This window comes from Sebastes umbrosus, chromosome 7 (genome assembly GCF_015220745.1).
Source record: "Sebastes umbrosus isolate fSebUmb1 chromosome 7, fSebUmb1.pri, whole genome shotgun sequence".
Taxonomy (NCBI): domain Eukaryota; kingdom Metazoa; phylum Chordata; class Actinopteri; order Perciformes; family Sebastidae; genus Sebastes; species Sebastes umbrosus.
This window is the reverse complement of record NC_051275.1, coordinates 23,937,068-23,957,598: the sequence shown is the minus strand read 5'-3', so window position 1 is coordinate 23,957,598 and position 20,531 is coordinate 23,937,068. Positions and strand designations below refer to the sequence as shown.

Here is a 20,531-nt window from a genome sequence, read left to right as displayed (position 1 = left end):
ATACCTTGATGAGTTTACTTCAAATAGGTTAGATGTCATTAGATATTCAAAGCTTAATTGGAAATGCTAAAATGCTGGCATGGCTTCCATGTATTAAAATAATATTTGCATCTTGCATTAATGCAATGAATTAGACATGACTCTTAATGGCTCTTAAAGTTACCCGCTCATGCCTCCACTTCCGTGCATAACTTGAACGCATCCACTCAAAATTTAGCATCCTCAATATTGACTTGAACGCTTCCTCCTAACACTGTACGTTCTCCCTTCTCAGCATGGCTAATAAACACAGAAGCAGTTGCACTGTGAGCCTCGCTGAAAAAAACAACTAAAACTGCTATCTTGTCTGACCTGCCTTCGCTGGATTTTTGGAGACCTGATTGCGAGTGCTAACAACTTGGCTAATGTGCTGCTAAACCTTGGGAGGACAGTGGGAATGCACATTATTATTCTTTTTTTTGTCTCTGGGTGTGACTTTCCGCTTGCTCTCTGTCTGTCCGTTGTCTGCCAAAATCTACTTCATATCGATGGAGCAGATGGTTTGGAAGGTTCTGCCAGATCCTTCCTCTAATGGTAATCAGCTCCAGACATATTAGGGAGAATGTGATAATGCCCTCTGTGGTCTATCTAATGGTTATCAAATATGTCCCTGAGTACAGCAGGAGAGGAAGCAGCTGCATCCTAATGTCTTCAGATAAGAAAGAAATATTGGAGATCATCAGAGTGAAATATTGAGATGGGTGAGACATGTGTTTGTATTTGATCTTTGAATAAGAGTTCAAACCGCGGCCTTCGTTGGTGCAGTCTTTGCTGACTTGTGATACAGTTGAAGTGTTTTATGAGGACGTATAAAGATTAGGCGTTTACCTTTAGTAATTAAGGAAGAGAAAGTACATCAAACATCAGCGCTCTGTGCGGACTTCTTACAGTTACTATTCGCGAGCCCAGACGAAGATAAGCAGCGAGGCTCATTCCCAAGAAAATGTCAACCAGAACTGGTATTTATCAAGTGTCTCGGAAGGGAAGAGGCGTTGGAGTAGTTTTAACATTCACATCAGGATGAATGAGATAATGAAAGGAACTCGGTCGATTGATCTTTGATCAGCGCTAACATTCAGCGACGCCTGAAAAATAGTTGTCCTGGGATTGAACCTATAGAGTCCAGAAGACTCTCCATTATTTGACAGAAAGCTGGATTACCCCGTCTAAGCTAAAGGCCATCCCTATCACTCTGACTGTCTGTCGAACTCCTGCTTCAACCTTCATATCACGTCTCCGCAGATAGTGTAGTGGTTAAGGCTCTTGCCTCTGGAGCCACACAGTAGTGCATGAGCGGTTCAAATTTAACAAGGGGTGTACAAGGTGAAGTATCGATCCCCCACCCAGCTAAAGAAATCCCCCACTGCACGTACTACGCATTGTCACAACATGACTTCAGACAGTTGGTCTTTGAAATGCACATTTAGTCGTATCTCAACATCTGACATCTGAGGTCAAATTCAAAGACCTGCCTCTGTTTTGTCCCCAATTTGCATTCCCGGCTTTGCAAAGAAAATGACGTGTATTCATTTCCCAGACTCTTGTTGATTGATAATGATTGCACGCTCCTGATACTTTGGGTGAATTTTTGTCATGTAGATTCTCAGTAACAGATTGCCCATTCCTCTTTGTCACAACAATCAGAACCGTATGAATGGACACAGAGAACTTGCAGCCTCACCTTAAACCTAGTCTGATAGGATTTTATTGCGCTAATAAACGCCATGCAAACAAAATGTGACAAGAATGTATATGCTTGAGATTTACAGCACAGAGCTGAGATATTGAGTGTGAAAGTGCCAAACGTGTGTACAATAATGTGCCTGAAATCCATGATATATCATGATAGCAATACGATTCAAAATGTGTTAAAACAGTTCACATTTCTATCACAAGAATATTAATACAAAACCACAGACTGAAGTGGCAGCAGTAGCCTTGGTAGCAATTTTAGATTGACAAAGAGAGAGGCGAAGTCCCTCCCCTTCCGATGGACCACCATGAGACCTTATTTTGGAAAAAATATGAACGATAGTCAACGGCAAGAGACAAATATTTTTTTGATCTAATTTTAATTGCAACATGAATCACACATATGATGTTTGTTAATTTAAAAGATAACTTTGCAATTTAATAAAGTATCAGTTTGTCATAGTACCATTTTGTTTTGTGTGGAACTGCTGAGTGAACTACATCTCTTGTCTCATACAATATACATCACCGACACTAACTTGCCAGCTAACTTAGCTATGTTCCACGCACAAATTAAACTTTATCTTATCTGATGTGTTTTATCCAGCGACTCCTGCTCTTTTTATCAGCCAGGAAGAGAAAGAACGAACAAAAGCTGTTGCTCGTGTGAGTGCATCCCAGTACGAAACACACAGGCATCGTAGTTTCAGTGTGAGAGACATCACTTACGCAACTTTTAGATGTGTAGTCTTTCTAATTACGTATTTTCACAGTCTTATACTTCAACAGTTTTACAATAAACTGTGACTTTCTTGTTTTGCAAAATTAGGCTTTAAGTTGACAAACATCATGTGTGATTCATGGCGCAATTCAAACGGGATCAAAAACATAGTTGTACAGTATCTCGCCATCGACTACCGTTCATATTTCTTCCGATGTTGGTCCACCCGAAGGGCCATCGCTTAGTCCGAATGCAGGACTTTGCCTCTCTATTGTCAGACATACTGCATATAAACAGCCTAAAAAGAAATGGGGAAAAAAAGAAAGAATAGCAAGCAGATAGGATCTTACATATGGGAGGGCCACGGCACGGTTCCTCTCCACTGTTTTCTTGACCTCACTCAGGCTGCCGTAGTCCCACCGAGAAAGCTGGAAACCCAGGGACCAGTAGGGTGGAATGACCGGCATCCCAGTGAGCTGGACAACACAGTCAGGCATATTGTTATTGCAATTACTGCGTTAAGGCAACTCGCAAAACACTTTTGCACAAACAAACTTACCCAGGGAACTGTGTCTGTATATTGTAATATACAGTATACTGTATACCTAAAAAAAACAAGACATTTATTTGTGCCTCACCACAAGGAACTCCTGCACCACTTGTTCTGGCGTGTCTCCAAAGAGAATGTAGAAGTCAAGGACTCCTCCAATCGTCCTGTAGGTCACAGCAGGAGCGGGCTGCAAAGTCACCTCTGGAAAAAAAAAAAAAAACACAAGATGAAAACGCTGCAAACTAAATCCTAATGCATTTCTTCACTATAAATCATAACCTTAAAAATGCCCTCTTAAACTATTGTGAACCAGCATGGCCTCTATTTTGAGATTTATTTATTTTTGTGCAGACACACATCATCTGTGTATCAATCAAGACAATCCAAGAGAGGCAAAAAAATCCAGCTTTTATATCCGGAGACTATAGACTAGAGTAAGAGAAACATGTCAGCGGGCATTCCCGTTGCTTTCAGTCATCTCCTTCATAGAATAAAACAGTCATGCAATATTCTCTTTGATTTGTCAGCACAATTTTTTGATTGAGGCAACCGTATATCCAATTGTGTTAGGAGGATGAGGCATAACTGATGGTTCATGTGCCCTTGAACCATTTCAAAATAGCTTTCTTTTTCCGATGTTTTGTCTGCCTGTGTATGTGTATTAAACTATATGTTCTTTTTTTCTTTTTGCGCACTGCTGCCTTTTCAAAACACGTCTCTTGTCTACCTCCCTGAGGACACGGTCATTGTGTTTTCATGTGTTCCTATATGTCCCCAGTATGCATGTGTGCTTGCGTGTGTGTGTGTTCTTTTATCTTCACCCATAGCATTGCTGTTCAGAAGAAAGACCCCGAATGACTTTCCGCTCTCATCTTCCAGACAGAGGAAGAATGGGTAGTGTCCGTAGAGGTTATGTGTTCCCTGCGGGGAAGGCAGAGAGACAGAGGGATGAGGGGACGTAGGGAAGAGGTGTGAGGCGTACAAGGGACGTGGGAGACTTATTGAAGCAGAGGGGGCGACTCCGCCGCCTAATCAGCTTACAAGGCATTCAATTAGAAGCCCTTTGGGAAGGAGAATACACATGTTGGGAGCGCACGTAAACATGGCACGCACACTGCACACACATCCTAGGTAGTCAAGTGTAAGCCTTTGAGCACACAATATCTCAGGTACAACAAAAAAAAAACAACATTAAAGGGGTTAACATACTTTCTAGATGCAGATGCACTATTTATCATTTTGTTTGTATGTACATCTGCATGCACAAGTGTGTCTTGAACCATGCAAGCATCAATGGCGTTAAAAATGATTTGTCGATTTAATATCTAAACCTGTGTGTGTGTTTGTGTGCGTACTCCTCACCCCATTAGGGAAAGCGTCTCTGGTGAAGATGGGCCAGGTTTTCCAGTTAGTGTCATGGCGATACTGTCGATGCACATGCTCTCCCAGGCCATAAATATTATGTGATGGGAGCTTAGCAGAGAGCTGTAGGTACTGGTCTGCGAACACCAGCGGAGCCATTGTAGTGTCAAACCTGAATGTGTTTTTAAAAAGAACGGGGAGACAAGAAAATAAAAGAACAGGTCACCGCTGTGGAAGTGAGAAGACATGATGTGAGAAAAGAAAGAGCGCAAAGGGAGGTGGTAAAAAATAAGAGAGAGCAGGTGAGAGAGAAAATGTGAGAGATGAGGAAGTAGAAAAGAAAGAGTGAGATGCAGAGAGAAGAGAGAGTGGGAGTGGGAACCAGACGAGGACGCGTTGGAGGAGTTGAGTTGTAGAAAGGAAAAAAAAACAAGGGAGACAGACCATCCCATCAAGCTCTAATAAGCCTTCTGGGTAGCATTTCTCTAGCCTTCAAAACAAGACATACACTAGTTGAAATACTGAGCTTGCTCTAGCTGAATACAGCTGCCAAAACGAAGATGTAGAGACACAATATGTAAGTAAATCTTGTAAATGCTTTGTTGATTGTTATTGAATAGTCATGACAACACAGAGACAACCAAATAAACTGAAATAAAGACTATTTAATTTAGATTTTATTCATATGATTCTAGTTGTAACTCTAAATCAGAGTCAATAGGATGACCAGGAGTGGCTACATTTGTGTTCAGCGTAGGAATCTATTCACAATTAGCTTTTATTACGAGAAGATAATGCCCATACACCGGCCAGAGAGGTCAAAGAGCGGAATGATTATGAGTATCATTACTCAATGTGCACACTCTCTCTCGCTCTATCTCTCCATCTATCGATGGAACTTTGGATATCTGGAGAATAAACGTTTAATGATGACTTGATGCAATTGTTTATGGTATGAAAATAAATTTTATAAACCTTGTTATCACTCTACTTTATGGACATAAGTGGTAATGTCCCGAGCATGTGATTGGAAAAATAGTAGCAAATAGTTGTAAAAACAATAACTCGCCGGTGCGTGCGATATCGCTCTTGATAACGATGATAACGGATGCAGATTATTGTACCAAATGATTTTCCTACAGTTCTTACAAGGCCATTTTAAATAATAAAAAAAACAAAACTTGTGTGAGCACGACAATCCAATGAAACTGTTGAATTAACAATTCCTCTCCCCCTCCCTCCTCTTCCCATTGAATTTACTTCACAACAAGTCATTGCCAGACACTTACGGTCAATCTAAGCCATTTTTTTTTTTTTTCATGCTAACCAACGACCCAGAGATACCACGTGATACCAATGTTGTTTTACTATTGGCTCACAAACCTTGTTAGAAGTGGGAACCAAATGTCAGATCTTCTACAGAGATAAACAAAACATTCATTGTGGACCTGCTAACATTTTGTAATGATTAATTCACAATCATTGTTTTTAGAAAAATCCACATTTTTATTCGGCACCTTCGCCTTTCACTAAAGGCTAAAGCTAAAGTTCTTTTTTTTTTTTTTAATATTCGTCTACATAAAAATGTTATCAATAAGACCTTTTAAAAATATGGTGAAAAAGGTTGAATATGATTAAGCCATTTGAAACTTACTTGGGGTCAACCACCGGCCCTCCTTCAATAGATGCTGATATTCTACTCTAACACCTTGGAAAGGTCCTGTAAAATGATTTAATTTGGTGGCGTGGGCGTTTTTAATATGGCTTTTTCGTATTCTTGCGACTGGCAGAGACCATTACACTGACCTCGAAAAGTAAAGTGAGTTCCGAGTATTAAATGCAGAGAAGAAAACTCCACCTTTTGGAATGAAGTATAATCTTAACAAAAGAGAAGCCCATGAAAACCCAAAGGCTGACCTATCACCTGAATACACCAGAAAACACACTGAGGGATAAAGGTGATTCATGTAACATTTGCCCCGTAAAGACAGGGAAAAGAAAACACAGTTAGAGCAATTTGACTACTAAATAGCTGCTAATCTTCAGAGCAATCTCACTGCCTCCGGTTGAAGGCCATGTGAAGTGTTGAGAAAGACGATGCTGCTCAATATTCCAGTAAGTGATGTAAGTGAGGCAAAACCTGTCATTTGATATTAGAACATTTCACAATGGAAATAAATTATCAGTGTGAAAACTCAGGATGGTTAACATATTTAGCTCTAACATCATATAGTTAGAAAACATGGAAAGAAAGCAAGCACTGTCGCCGCCAAATGTTTCGTCATGTCTAGACAAGCTCTAAGTTTCAGTTAAAATGTGGCTTTCACCTTCCCAAAAAATAAACTAGATGAAAGATAAATGTTTGCCTTGCAGGGAAATGTGTCATGCGCCATAATCCGCTCCAATTCACAACAACAGAACACAGTGGTATGCAAAACACCATTAGTGCAAGAAGCCATGGTTATGGTATTTAACCCCGTGCATCACGTCCTAGTAGTAATAAAAACAAGGTTGTTGTGCCCTCACAAGCCCTATTTTTCACAAAGTGCCATACTCTATATACTGTAGCATCAACAATAATAATGGTTTAATGCCTTTTGGGGTTTAATTAGGAAGTGTGTGTGGGCACACAGCTCTGAGGGGTAATTGTTCACTGCGATGTCACCCAGGGCTAACCAAGTAGCCTGGTTCGACATGAAAGTAATTACTTGTTGCTGTGGGAAACTAACATGTAACATGGCAAGGTGTTACATCATTAATGTGGAAAGTAATGCATGGCAATGAGGTAAAGTGGCGCACAGACCTCTATAGAGGATTTCTGACATAATTGCATCAAATGAGTTACAAAGAAACAATGTTAAAGGCAGGGTTGGTAAAGATTTTAGTTGGAATTGATTAGTTGAAATTCTCTTCACATCCCGACAACAATCAATAAATCAAATGCTCTGAGAAAATAAAAAAAAGAAATCTGACATCTGTTGCTGTCATAGGACTCATTCGGCCTGAATGACATGATTGCCTGCCTGCACTCGTTGCACGGCATCGGAGTCTTTCACAAGCTGCTAGGTTGACAGCTGTGAGTACTAATGATAGCCATGTTCATTGTTTACATTCAATAGCATATGTTTACTATGGCTGTCAATTCATTAAAATATTTAATCGCGATTAATCGCATGATTGTTCATAGTTAATTGTGATTAACTGCAAATCAATCACACATCTTCTTTTCTGTTCAAAATGTACCTTAAAGGGAGCTTTCTCAAGTATTTAATACTCTTATCGACATAGGCAGTGGGCAAATATGCTTACTTTATGAAAATGTATGTACATATTTATTATTGGAAATCAATTAACAACACAAAACAATGACAAATATTGTCCAGAAACCTTCACAGGTACTGCTTTTAGCAAAAAAAATACACTGAAATCGTAACATGGCAAACTCAACTCGCGGCCAATGTTGCTGACTTGGCAACTTTCTTGCTAGATTTCGGGACTTTTGGAGCTAGTGCTGCTAGCTACTTTCATTGGAAAAGAGTTGGCAACACCGGGCTAGATTTTTCGGTTGGATCATTTTTAAAAAATCTCGTGTACTCTTGCTGGTTTCTCAAGATCACCGACACTGCTCTTTTAATATATTGACAATTCTCAATTCTATAAGGTGAGTGAGAAAAGACTGACAACTGCAAGAGAGAAGCAAAAGGTGAGACACCGAATCAAATATTCAACAGCTCAGCTTGTCTTATAATATTTTCGGGCACTATGGCACTTGCTGTATTTTGTCTCCAGAGTTACTGTACATCCACACAGTCTACTGTGAACGTAGCTTGCAGTATCATCTTAATAAAACCATAAATGTTTCAACCACCCACCCCTCTCTACAAGTGCAGCCATACAGTAGTATATACCCTATTATAACACATAATAAAGTAATATACTACATGCCTGGATTCACATAATGTTGTTGAATATACAGTATGTATAGTCTGCTCTTTTTTGTATTTCGTTTACTGTCCACATGGAAAAGAATGTGATATTGTAGTTTAAAACAACACTGTTTCCGTTCAACATAAATATACAATGAACACACACACACACACACACACACACATAGTGAGCACTCACAGGACTTTTTTGTTCTCCTTCCTGCGCACAGTAAGGCCAAAGGGTTTGTGTGTCATCTCCAGTGTGTTGCTGATGGGGCTGGAGGGGTCACTGTTGAGGCTGTTGATGTGCTCGTGGGGGACTTCAAACCTCTGCCTGTGGGCATCATAGATCTGAGGAGATAGAGACAGAGAGAGAGGAGAGAAGCAACCACACAGGCAGTGTGAGTGTGGCCTCATATCTTACGGTCATGTTCGTACTTTGTTGTGTACGTCGCTATTTTTGTCCTCTTTTGTTCTGTGCAGCGTTTGTGTTAAACACGCTTTGATAAGAACTGCCTTTGAAATTAATTCGACTGGACGAGATTCATCTCACAATTTCCTCTGTTGCTGTCTAAACGTGTGTGTGGATGCGAGCGTGAATTTGTGTGCGAGCAAAAAAAGGTGTTTAACGGAGATGGTGTCTGTCAGTGTGTACCTTGAATCGGAGTCGATTGTTTGACTGCATTTCTGCGTGAAATGACAGCTCTTGTATATCGGCCCCAAATAAAGACGGAGAGGCCATTCTCTTCAGTTGGGCTTTCATTACTGCAAAATTAAACACATGGTAAAAAAAAAGGGTAAAGGTTATAATACAGTTAAAAATACTCGTTTTAAGACATATATCGCATTTAACTACTTAACCCCCAAAATAAATAAGATAAAGATGAAATGACACAAAAATAGTACTTTTACTGTGGAACGATAGTGGTTCTGTTGTTTTGCTCTACTTTCCAGTGTACCAAAACTGTACAGAAATGTTGCTTAAGTCAGTAGTACTGTAGTTTTAGGCATTGTGATCATTTCTTAAGTTTTTAGTTGGGATTAGGAATGCACCGATCCGGCTTATTCAGTCCCGATACCGATATCAATACCTGAGCTTTGGGTATCGACCGATACAGAGTAACGATCCGATACCAGTGTTTAATCAATAAGCTGTATGCTGGGATCATTATTTTATGTATAAGGCAACATCAGGCTTGACTTAAACATTGCTTTCTTAACTTTGTAAAACAAAATGTAACAGATAAATATACATTTATTCAATTGTTATTTTGAAAATAGTAAATCATACACAAACAAAGATCTTCAAAATAAACAGGGATTACAATTCAGGTGTAAACTTTTTGAATACAGCAACAAATAGGTCAAAACTTAAACAGAAATAAAAATTTCACTGTATAATGTATATAGTATATAAACACGGAGTGGAATTGAGTAGATGGGACCCATTGTCACCGATATCCGATCCAGCTATTTGAGTCCATATCGGCCCGATATCCGATCCGGTATCGGCCCGATATCCGATCCAGTATCGGTGCATCCTTAGTTATGGGTTTAAAGAAATAGTTTGACATTTTGGGAAACAATATTCACTTTCTTGCTGAGAGTTGGGTGAGAAGATTGACACCATTCTCATGTCTGTACAGTCAATACAGCCAGCAGCAGATTAGTTTAACTTAGCACAAAGACTGGAAATGGGAAAATGTCAAGCCTGGCTCTGTTCGAAGGTAACAAAATCAATCACCTCATAGAGCTCTCTAATTAATATTGTTATATCTTGTTTATTTAACCCATACAAAAACGTACGTATAAAAACAAGACACATTGCGGTTGTAAAGGGGATTATGTGCTGCCAGTTGCCTGGCAACATCATGGTGACGACAAGATTCCCTGACTATCGAGTTATTCCTTTAATACTTATATACACATCTGACCAATATTCTGTATTAATATCAAATAGGCCTTAAACATGAGTGGTCTATTTGATGATCACAATGTGCTCCACTAACATCCGAGGTCTAGAGAACAATTGTTGGATGAGCTGTGCACCAACCATATTAGTTATCCGGGCAACATAAGTGCACTTACATTTAATCATAACATGACAAATATCTAGTTCCTACAGTGATGAGTGGACTGCAACAATAAAAATAAACTGCAACAGTCTCCAGTTTGAGTTGAGCACAGGTGAACTGGGAAAGGAATCCGTTCAAACAGAGGTTTTCCCAGATTATACATTTGCCAGTATGACCAAAGGGTGCAATATGCTTACAGAGTTCACAGGTGCCTCTGAGGTAAATGTGGGCAGTGTGCATAGTAGCCTTGAGGGATACAATTGACGAGACTTGTTTAAGAAGAAGTGCTTTCATTTTTCTATGATGGTTAAAGTCCCTGTTGAGTAACAGTAATCTCAGGCAGAGGAAGAGAAATGGTTGTTTTTGATAATGGTCCCCTCGGTCTAAGGGTTTGCCATTTTTCAATTTAACCACTGTTGTCACACAAAACAAATATTGTTAACAAATATATATTTTTTTCTTTTCCAAAACGAATTCTGCTATTCAAACGATGTGACTGAAAATATTGATGTAAAATGTCCAATGTTTCTTCTACTGGGTTCACATAAGGCAGTGAAATCAAGCAGAAAATAGGAAAACCTGCATGCTGCAAAGTCAATCATGTTTTCTGATATGCCATCCATGTCATATTTCACAGAAAAGCATGCCTTAGGCAAAGCCAGTGAAAAAGGGGAAAAACGAATGTGAGGAAGACAGACGGACAGATTGAAGGAATGCGGAGCAGTTAGAATCAGAAAATAAGCTAAATAGAAAGCCAAATATTTTCATCATTGGGAGACTGCATGAGTGGGAGAGCGGGATGGAGAGAGCGGAAATGGGGATTTACCGTAAGGATTCGGTTGCTCCACTGATTCCACTGTGTATCCATGGTTGGTTGAGAAGAAACACCAGGGGACATTTCTCTCATCTAGTGGGCTCCAGCAACATCCACGCTGCTCACATTGCAGCTGTTGGAGTAGAGAGGTTGATGTTGTTATCATTATCACCCCCCCCGTTATCATTATTGTCATTGTTGCTACTATACACAATGTTATCATTATCATCATCGCTGTTGTTCTAATAATCATTATGACCGGGGTAACAGAAATCATTTCATTTTCAATTGTGACAATGGTGAGAGTAAGAATTGAGTTGTAAGAAAACCAGTCATTATGGAATCTTCAACTCCTTATCACCGCCCATTCAGTTAAAGGCCTTCTCCATGAACATTACTTTGCATTCTTGGAAATGGTAGTGACTCATACCTTTGAGGCACCAGCATCAGGGAAACAGTCGACTCTCTCAGCCAGAGGAATGTTGGGACACTGAGGAATGAAATCTTCAGTAGTTTCTGCCAAAAGATGAAATGTTTACTTAAAACCAAAATTCTAAGTGACAACCCAGTAATCTTACCATGATAAACTACTGAATAGACTGAATAGACTAATTTAAGATTTACACCAATTTGAGCAATAAACTGATAGCTCTCAGCAATAGACCTTTTTTGCGGCAGACATTTTGACATGTCATAGTAGGAAAAGCAAAGGTGAAATTCATAACATTAAAGATGGGTCAGTTACATTAAGTGTCCCAGTAAGCTATTCATGTGAGCCAGCATGCACAATACAGGGACGTCCCTATAGAAGTCAGCCATCATTAATGTTATTTAATATACCTGTGCTTTTCTACTATGAAAAAGGTTAATATATATTTCCATTGCCATTCTGTTGCTAGGGCAACAGCTTTGGTCCAAGTTTACTTCCTGTCAGCTACTGCATTAAAAAAACATTGTAACAGTGAATACAAAGAAATGACGGAATCAGTCGTTTCAGCAAAGCCCTCTAGTGGTCGTAGTAGTTATGAAGGGAGGAAGTGAGGTGATGTTATTATAGAACAACATCCTCCCTGTGCTGGGTGGATGGATGGGTCAACAAAACAAGGCTGTTCTCATACACTGTTCATTGCTATACCTACGAAAAGTAATGCACTGCCCCGAACGCCGCGTAGAGAGGACATCCGGGTGGGTCAAAAATACCAGACTTTCGCCCAGGAGACTGGTGTTTGTGTCCCTTGTGGAACCAGAAGTCAATGTTATTTTAAGCCAAACCACAATCCTTTCCTAAACTTCACTATTTTTCTTACCTAATCCTAACCAAGTTGTTATTTTCCTAAACCTAACTAAGTAGTTTTGTTGCCTGAACCTAAGGAAGTTGTTTCCTGTGAAGACGGAAGTTTATTTTTAAAAGACTATATGCATGTAACGTGCAAAAATTGACACATGCGTAGTGAATGAAAAAGGAGGAATAACTTTTCGGAAGATATAATACGAACCATTCTATGAGAATACGTTGACAAAACATACGTTGAGACGGGTCGTTTCCAATTGACATGATGGTTTCATGACCATAACCAGGTGGAAATAATTGTAACCATGTTGTCACGTTCAAATGTTAGTTGTCTACTGATTAGGCTACATGTAACTAACATTGGGATTTTAATGGACTTTGGTCTCAAAGCAAAGCTAGATTTTTATAATATCTTGCCTCTATCTCAGTTCCAGAGAAAACACATTTTTTGTAACCATGCTTGATAGTAGGACCAGTCCAAGTTACCTGGAAAATGTGATCAGTTGCTCTTGGCTGAAAAGATGGTGACAGTTTGGGGCTATTGTGTTTAAGTTAAATATACATCTTTATGCATGTGTAAGCATGTTCTGTTCACCTACCATCTTTAAGAAGCCCAGGTTCTCCAGTGACAAACAGAACTATGAGAGCGAATGCCACCACGAACATCAATGCGAACATGACTATTAGGGTCACCTCCAAACCTGTGAACTGCCTTTTCCCCATCTAACACACAAACACATACACACATGCACAGAGAGTGATTACAAAGGTCAACATCATTAACACCCAATAATGACACAAAGTTTACTAAAGGCAAGGTCTCAAAGGTCTCAAAAAAAACTTCCCTGCTTAATGAGGCCCACTGGCAGGACACACATATGCACAAACAACCAAAACTATGGTAAACACACACATATATTTTCCTTGCATTAACCTTGGACACAGCAAAATCTTTCTGTAGTTGAAAAAAACACACTAAACTGAAGAAAAAATAAATATGAGAGTAAAGAACAACAAGACTGGCCAGCCCTAACACGTGTGAAGGCACCCATCATATCACTCAAGCAATTAGGCTTCACTCCAACGTATTCTTGGAGACAAAAACAAGGTGAATGTATGTGTGTGGGTATGTGTCTATTTGGGTGAATGAGAGGCTCATAGCCATCCTGTTTAATGTGCTGTGAAGAGCAGGCGAGGGCAAAGAGAGAGACAGAGAGTCAAACGTGTGCATGCCCCCCTGCACACCATACAGAGGCATCGCAAATCGCCTGCAAACATGCAATGTAACACCGAGACACACAAGCAAACGCATTCATACAGTACAAACCTTTTAGCCTCTCTCTTCTTCCATTAAGCTTGCACTACCTGCCTAAAAATAGCTTCCGCCCGTAACAGCATATCATGTTACTTCTCCCGACACAGACATTCTGATACATGTACATGCACACACACTTAAAAATCACTTTATGGCTGCACTGTTGAGGTTCCCATGAGTGTAGACGGTCTAGATTTGTATCTGATATTTCATTTGAACTTTTACTTAATACCTTTGGTTCACTGGTTACTTTGAGACGTATCCTTTAAAAGTTAATGTCAACCCAAGAGGAGGTTTGTCACCTGTAATTATGTTCAAGACTGCCATGAAAAAAATGTGGATCAGTGAAGTGTACATCTGAATAAAAAAATCTACACATCAGTATTCAAAGCCCTCCATAGGCATATGTTCCTCCGGGCTGTATTGCAATTTACAGTGAATAATTTAGATTAGATTAGAAAGCTTTATTAGGCAAAGCGCTACACATAACCAACGTTATCATTAACAAACTTGGTCACAGTCTGCCCACAGAAATATGGATAGAACTGCATAATAAAAACATCTGCAAGCTACATAAAGTTGAATCTGTATTTATATCAAAAAGGATATTTAATGCAATTGTTTTTAATTTCTTCATCATAATAATACATTGATGTTATGTTATTAAAATTGAATCATCCAGTATCCAGATTTTAAATGGTGTTGTATCACCAACGAATGCTCTAAGTGTAATATCAAATACAGATTCATTTTTGAGCTGAACAGGTAGACAGCCTGCAGCGGCAGACTTACCTCGGCTCTCTCCGATGTTCAGGGCAAAGTGCCTTTGAGTTCAAGTGAGATAGCACCTTATAATCCACAGGATGTATTGTGGTCATAGGGGCTCACCACTCCTTTACTGCGTAGCTTGTGCGCGTGTGTGTGTGTGTGTGTGTGTGTGTGTTTTATAGTCTGAGCATGCAGACCCCAAAGCCATAAAATGTCTGATAACCATCTAGAGTATGAGAAAACAACTGCAGCCTAAAATCCCCATATCAGCTTGTTACAATCAATCCAGCTATCATGTTTGATTCCACAGAGCTTATGAGTGTATGTGTGTGTGTGTGTGTGTGTGTGTGTGTGGTTATAATTTACCCAACGATTAGTGTGTATTTTTGTTTTATGTAAGCTGTGACTCAGCACGAGTAATCTTTACCCCACTGCTATCACGCTACCGTTGTTTTACACATGTGCAACACACACGCTCACACACACTTAGCAATATTTAGTTGACTCTTTGAAGTACAAACAAGCAACCCATTAGAATAATAATAATATATATTCTGTTATACAGTATATCTATAATGTGTATTGAATCCATTGGGATCAAAACTTCAAAGGTATTTTTATATATACTGTATATATCATATAACAGATGATACAGAGTCCCTGTATCTGTATTGTTACATGTGGCAGCCTTCAAGCATGTTAAATTTCCACGTGTGATCACATGCAGATCACCTGCTGGGACTCTCATGCTTCTCATTTGTCTCAAACCACCCCAGTGGTGGCATTCTAGCCAGATGTTGAAAAGTTGTAAATGCATTCATCTGTTTGTTTTGAGCATAAGTCTTTTATGAATATAGATTAAAGGGAATTAATGATTATTTTTATTATCGATAAGTCTGATGCTTATTTTTTCTACTAATCAGTTATTCAGTTTGGTCTTCAAACTGTCCATCACAATTTCCTAAAGCCCAAAGTTGATGTCTTCAAACATCTTGTTTTGTTCGACCAACAGTCCAAAACCCCAAAGATATTTAGTTTACAATTCTATAAAATGAGGAAAAGCAGACAATCATAACAATTAATAAGCTGGAACCAATGAATTTTGGGCATTTTTCTTTGAAAAAAAATGACTTAAACAATTAATTGATTATCAAAAAACAATAATTTTCTGTTTGAATAATTGTTTCAGCTCCAAAGGGAACAAAATATCTCAGTACAAAGCTGTGCTTGTAATCACAGAACTAAGAGTCGCTATGTGTAATTATTGCTCATTTTTACACCGTCTTTGTCTCGTAACAATGCTCCCCAGGCTTTGTGGGTAGAAGACAGATGACTGCACCCTCTGCTGTGACACTAACACAATGCCACAATCATCATCATGTAGCAGGTCAGCAGCAGAGATGAACAACACTCGCCACCCCTCTGGTCGTCACACGTGGGAGTCGTTGGGACCCACAGATAAACCAAAGCGGGCAGTTGGCTTTCTGCCTTTGAAGCAAATAGTTCCACTGCTTGCCTCTGCAAACAGAGATTAAATATGACGGGATGCAGTCTCCATTTGTTTCCACAAGGGGGTCTAACTCCGAACATAATGTCACAAATATTAATTTTCCCAGGTCTGGTATTCAAAGTGCACAGAAAGAGTGAAGTTTCTGTGTGGTCCTGCACTGTCTGTCGCTTTAGTTTGTCTGGCTAGAAAAGGACTGCAAAGCTATGGTTTAAATTGTGCACAGTTTCTATGGCCAGACATCCATCTATGCCAATACACTCCATTTGGTGATGGCGCCAGTCCATGTCATCACAGTAAACAGAATGGAGAGGATCTACTGAATGAGTTATTTGCTATCTAGAGAAACAATTGTCTGCTCTTCCAACATAGAGCCATGATTGCTATGGTATACGATTGAAGAAGCCAATACGAGCTTGAGTGTGTGTGTGTGTGTGAGTGGGTCCATGTAGGTGAGACGGCGAAAGACGAGGCCTAGAAGGGCTTTTGTAACAGTAACCATGATACCATGTATGCAAACGATGATGTAGGAACATCGCCATTGAGTATACGTGCATGGAGATATAGGCGTCCCAGTCGGTCTCTGATCATTCTGCTCACTCCTTTACTCTCCTCACACATCCAATTCCACTCTGCCACTGCCAATTTCAGGTGCTCTCCCTCTAGAATGCAGCGCCAGCCGATTTCAATAGAACAAACTGAAATTGGCAATTCACTCCCCCGTATCGATCCAGTCACTTTAAGACTGGGCACTCGACATTGAGAGCTGCCAACCAACCAAGATTATATATATGTGTGTTCATGCGTGTGTGTGTTTTTCTGTTTGTGTGCATTGTGGGTATGACTGTGAACCCTCACCAGTATCCTGGAGACGCAATCCCTCGATTGTCTACCTGATAACAGATCTGCATAAACAAAGAGTTATTTAAGTTAATTTGATCACCATTAACTACTAAAATGTCTCTTTACTGGTATCATTTACAGTCGGATCACACGTGGATCTTTCTTTTTCTGCATTTTATGACTTTTGCAACGTTTTATCATCTACATTCCCATTTTGTAACTCCGCTCTCTCGAAGCACAGTAAAGCACTCTCAAGGTCTCGTCATAATAAATGTGTTTATACTGATTTTTACCTGGCCTCGGCTCTCCACTGTGTCTCTACACTGAATTATTCTCTCCAGTGATAAATGCCAGGTCTATTAATAATTGACAATATGACGGTATAGCAAATGTTCACTCCGGAAGACTACTCTTCTAATGCACACTGAGATAGGAGACATTTCCACGATGTGAAACAATGTGTCATCACACTTCCAGCTTCTGAATTTATCCAAACAAACTTTTCCACATGTTTTGATTAAATAATTGCCATGCTATTGCCAGAACTGAAAAAAAAATAGCTCTGCTTGTCTGTCATATATAAGGCCAAGGTTTGTAGTAATTTGTTCTTACCCTTGAAATATTGTCAAATTGTCTTAGCAGAAACTGAAGTTGAAAGGATATCTGGCGGAGTGTTAAAGTGTAGAGGTCCCTAAAAATCCGCTCTGCACTCTTTCTTATACATTTTTGAATGGACATTGTTTCAACACTCGTTGTTTGTAAGTTGTCAAGTCTTGGAAGATGTAGATGATGAGCCACATGGAGTTTTATTTTAGACTGAGATGCATGTCAGTGCATTACTGTGAGTTGTGGCTGTTAACCCTTTGTGATTTATGGTATGGTACAATATATTGTTTCTGCACATACAGTAATTACCAGATTGAGGGCACAATTTTTGCACACAATTCATTATTTTTGAAGTCACAATAGTAATATGTGCACACACATTTGAACCCTGTTACCTGCTGTGGGTCTGTAGTGTTCAGCTGTCGGCTCAGTGCTGCTCTTCATGCGCTTGATCTCCAGCTCCTCCTTTGTTGATTCACCTCTTCACAGAAGAGAGTTCCACTTCACACATGTAAGAAGTCCGTCTGTAGAGTCCAGTGCATGAGAAGCTGTTCTAAACACTAGCCCATTTAGTTTCCCACACACATAATTTCTGTTACATACATGGCCAGGTGCCATTGCTCAGAGAACTTGAAGCAGTGTTGGGCTTTGTTGATTCCAGGTCGTCAATCTGGTGAATCCGTGCTGGTCTCTGTAACCGCTTTGTGTGAGTCTGCTACCTACCATTAATGCATTTGCTTAGCAAAACAAAATGTCAGTGAAACGATCACCGCATCTTTCTGTTTCCAATAAGCACCCTAGTGTTGCACATCTAACGTAACCCCAGTGATGAAGAGTGTCTCTCATGGAATCTGCAATTAGCAAGGTGTTTCCTTTAAATGTAGGTCTACCTCCTTAACAAGCATCTATGTTCTGGTAGTTTAATTACAGTCCAAGCAAACATGCTACTCAACAACATCTCTAATTAACCTGGTGTCCTGGGCTTTTGCATGTGAAAATCAAAGAATGTTACTGGTGCGTGACGCTGGTAGAAGAGAGTGTGGTTGAAATATGTACATCCCTTTTTTTAATGATAAATTACGTGATTAGCGGCGCTGATTTGCGCGTTTATTGGCGTTTGATTTGCATCAAAGTGTGATGGGTCTCCCACACGTTGTAATATGCTTGTGCAAAGGGATAACCCCTTCCTGACATATTAAACTGCTGCCACAGGATGAAGTTTAGTGGTGGAGAAATGATTATCTTTGCCTTCAGCCTCACAGAAATCAAGCCCAGGAAATGGGAACATAACAATGAACTGTCCATGTTGATATAGCCGTTCAACCTCCTAGGAGACAAATTCATCGAGCAATTATACGGGGCTGTTGCAGTTGTTCTCTATGAGTGTGTGTGTGTTTGTAACGGTTATATCGCCAATGACTGCACAAGCCATACCATGCAGGTGGCCTATCTAAGTGTTCCCATTATGCAGCATTCCCCATAAGCATGGCACAGATGTTAGACCCCTATGGGGGAGAAACAGCATATTGAATGAGGGGGAAATGCATATGCACAACTTTATTCACACACACACACACACACACACACACACACATACACACACACACACAGTTTCTGCTGCATCATTTCTAAGGGAAATGTCATCCATCTGTGCTGTTGCTCTCTCATGTTTTGACAGGAATAGACTCACACACACACAGTCATGGGCATGTGCACACACATAAAATAATGAGCATGCTAACACCTGTCGGGTGTTAAGCTTTGACAGTTGCTTTAAATGCACTGTGCACTAGATCCACTATAATGATTAACCACTATTTATTTGTGTGTTGTTATTCACGTTCGGTGCAAAGCTCACCACTTGCTACTATCTGTCGAAAGAAGGTCAAAGTGTGAATATATTTAGCGTATCTCCTTCCCACTGTCTCATGTGAGGCATGTTGTGAAACCTGGCAGTGACCTTGTGAACTCCAGAAGGCCTGCAGTTCAGTGGAGTTGTAATGTATAGTATCACATAGAAGCTGAAAAGCAGAATAAATGAAAGAAAAAAAAAAAAAAACTTCTCGCTCTCCTTTCATGTGTTGAGTTCTCAAATTTACTGCTGCTGCCGAGCTGCTCACGGTCTGTGGAGTATCAATATTTCATTATTTCATATCTGTGTGCTGAGCAGAAGAGGAAAGTGTGCCGTGTCTCTCTCTCTCTCTCTCTCTCTCTCTTTCTCTTTCTCCGTGCATGTGCACATAAAAGATTTTTTAGTTCTCAGACTACTCCCCTCTTCACCCCCACCATTTTCTGAGATTGCATAGCAGATTTAAAAGCTAATATAATCTGACAGTTAATTATCTTAAATTGAATGTGCTGATGACGGCATAATAGTCATGCCATTAAAGGATAAACACTGCACAAACAAAACTCACAGTCATCCATATATAATTATTTCATGATTAGTATATGCACTTGTCCTTCCTCTATATCCCCACTGCAACATGACGTACATCACAATCATTCTGAAAGAGGTCCACAAGAAAAACGTATCAACATCACAATAGTGTTGCACGGTATTCCAATACTAGAAATGCAATACTCTGCTGTTAAAATGGTACAATACCCCATTTTTTTAGTATCTGTACTTTAAAGTGGGTGTAGGCAGAATGTTTTTGGCATCATTGGGCAAAAATCACATAATACCCTTTCAGCATATTGTAATTCAAGTGTTCTGAGAGATAACTAGACTTGCACCTCCTGATGGCTCTGCTGTAAAATGAAAAAGTTTGCTCCGGCTGGCGGGCGATGTTTGGTATTTCCTCAACTGATCTCAACATGGCTGCTGGGTCACAAACTTTCTCATTTTACATCCAAACAGTACACTACAAGATGTTTCTGAAAACATTTGAGGCGAGAAATAGGCATTACAGGATCAGAATATTGATTCATATTTGATCTGCACTGCCAAGCTTGACCATTTTATCGGAGTTTGTGAGTGATTGACAGCTGCTCAGAGATGGCAAGGCTCAAGCTCGGC

At 39.8% G+C, this 20,531-nt stretch overlaps 1 protein-coding gene across 1 annotated transcript in view; it reads right to left on the bottom strand.

Annotated features, from left to right (window-relative positions):
- Nucleotides 1-13,832, bottom strand: part of si (sucrase-isomaltase (alpha-glucosidase)) — a 79,790-nt gene extending 65,958 nt beyond the window's left edge. Inside the window, exons 1-10 of the mRNA XM_037776408.1 lie at nt 13,798-13,832; nt 13,070-13,193; nt 11,610-11,695; nt 11,192-11,312; nt 8,946-9,055; nt 8,490-8,641; nt 4,365-4,536; nt 3,824-3,923; nt 3,091-3,203; nt 2,803-2,928 (exon numbers count right to left, since the gene is read on the bottom strand). Coding sequence (XP_037632336.1) covers nt 2,803-2,928; nt 3,091-3,203; nt 3,824-3,923; nt 4,365-4,536; nt 8,490-8,641; nt 8,946-9,055; nt 11,192-11,312; nt 11,610-11,695; nt 13,070-13,193 — 1,104 coding nt within the window. The 5' untranslated portion in view covers nt 13,798-13,832. The remainder of the gene's footprint in view (nt 1-2,802; nt 2,929-3,090; nt 3,204-3,823; nt 3,924-4,364; nt 4,537-8,489; nt 8,642-8,945; nt 9,056-11,191; nt 11,313-11,609; nt 11,696-13,069; nt 13,194-13,797) is intronic.
- Nucleotides 13,833-20,531: the final 6,699 nt, after the last annotated feature.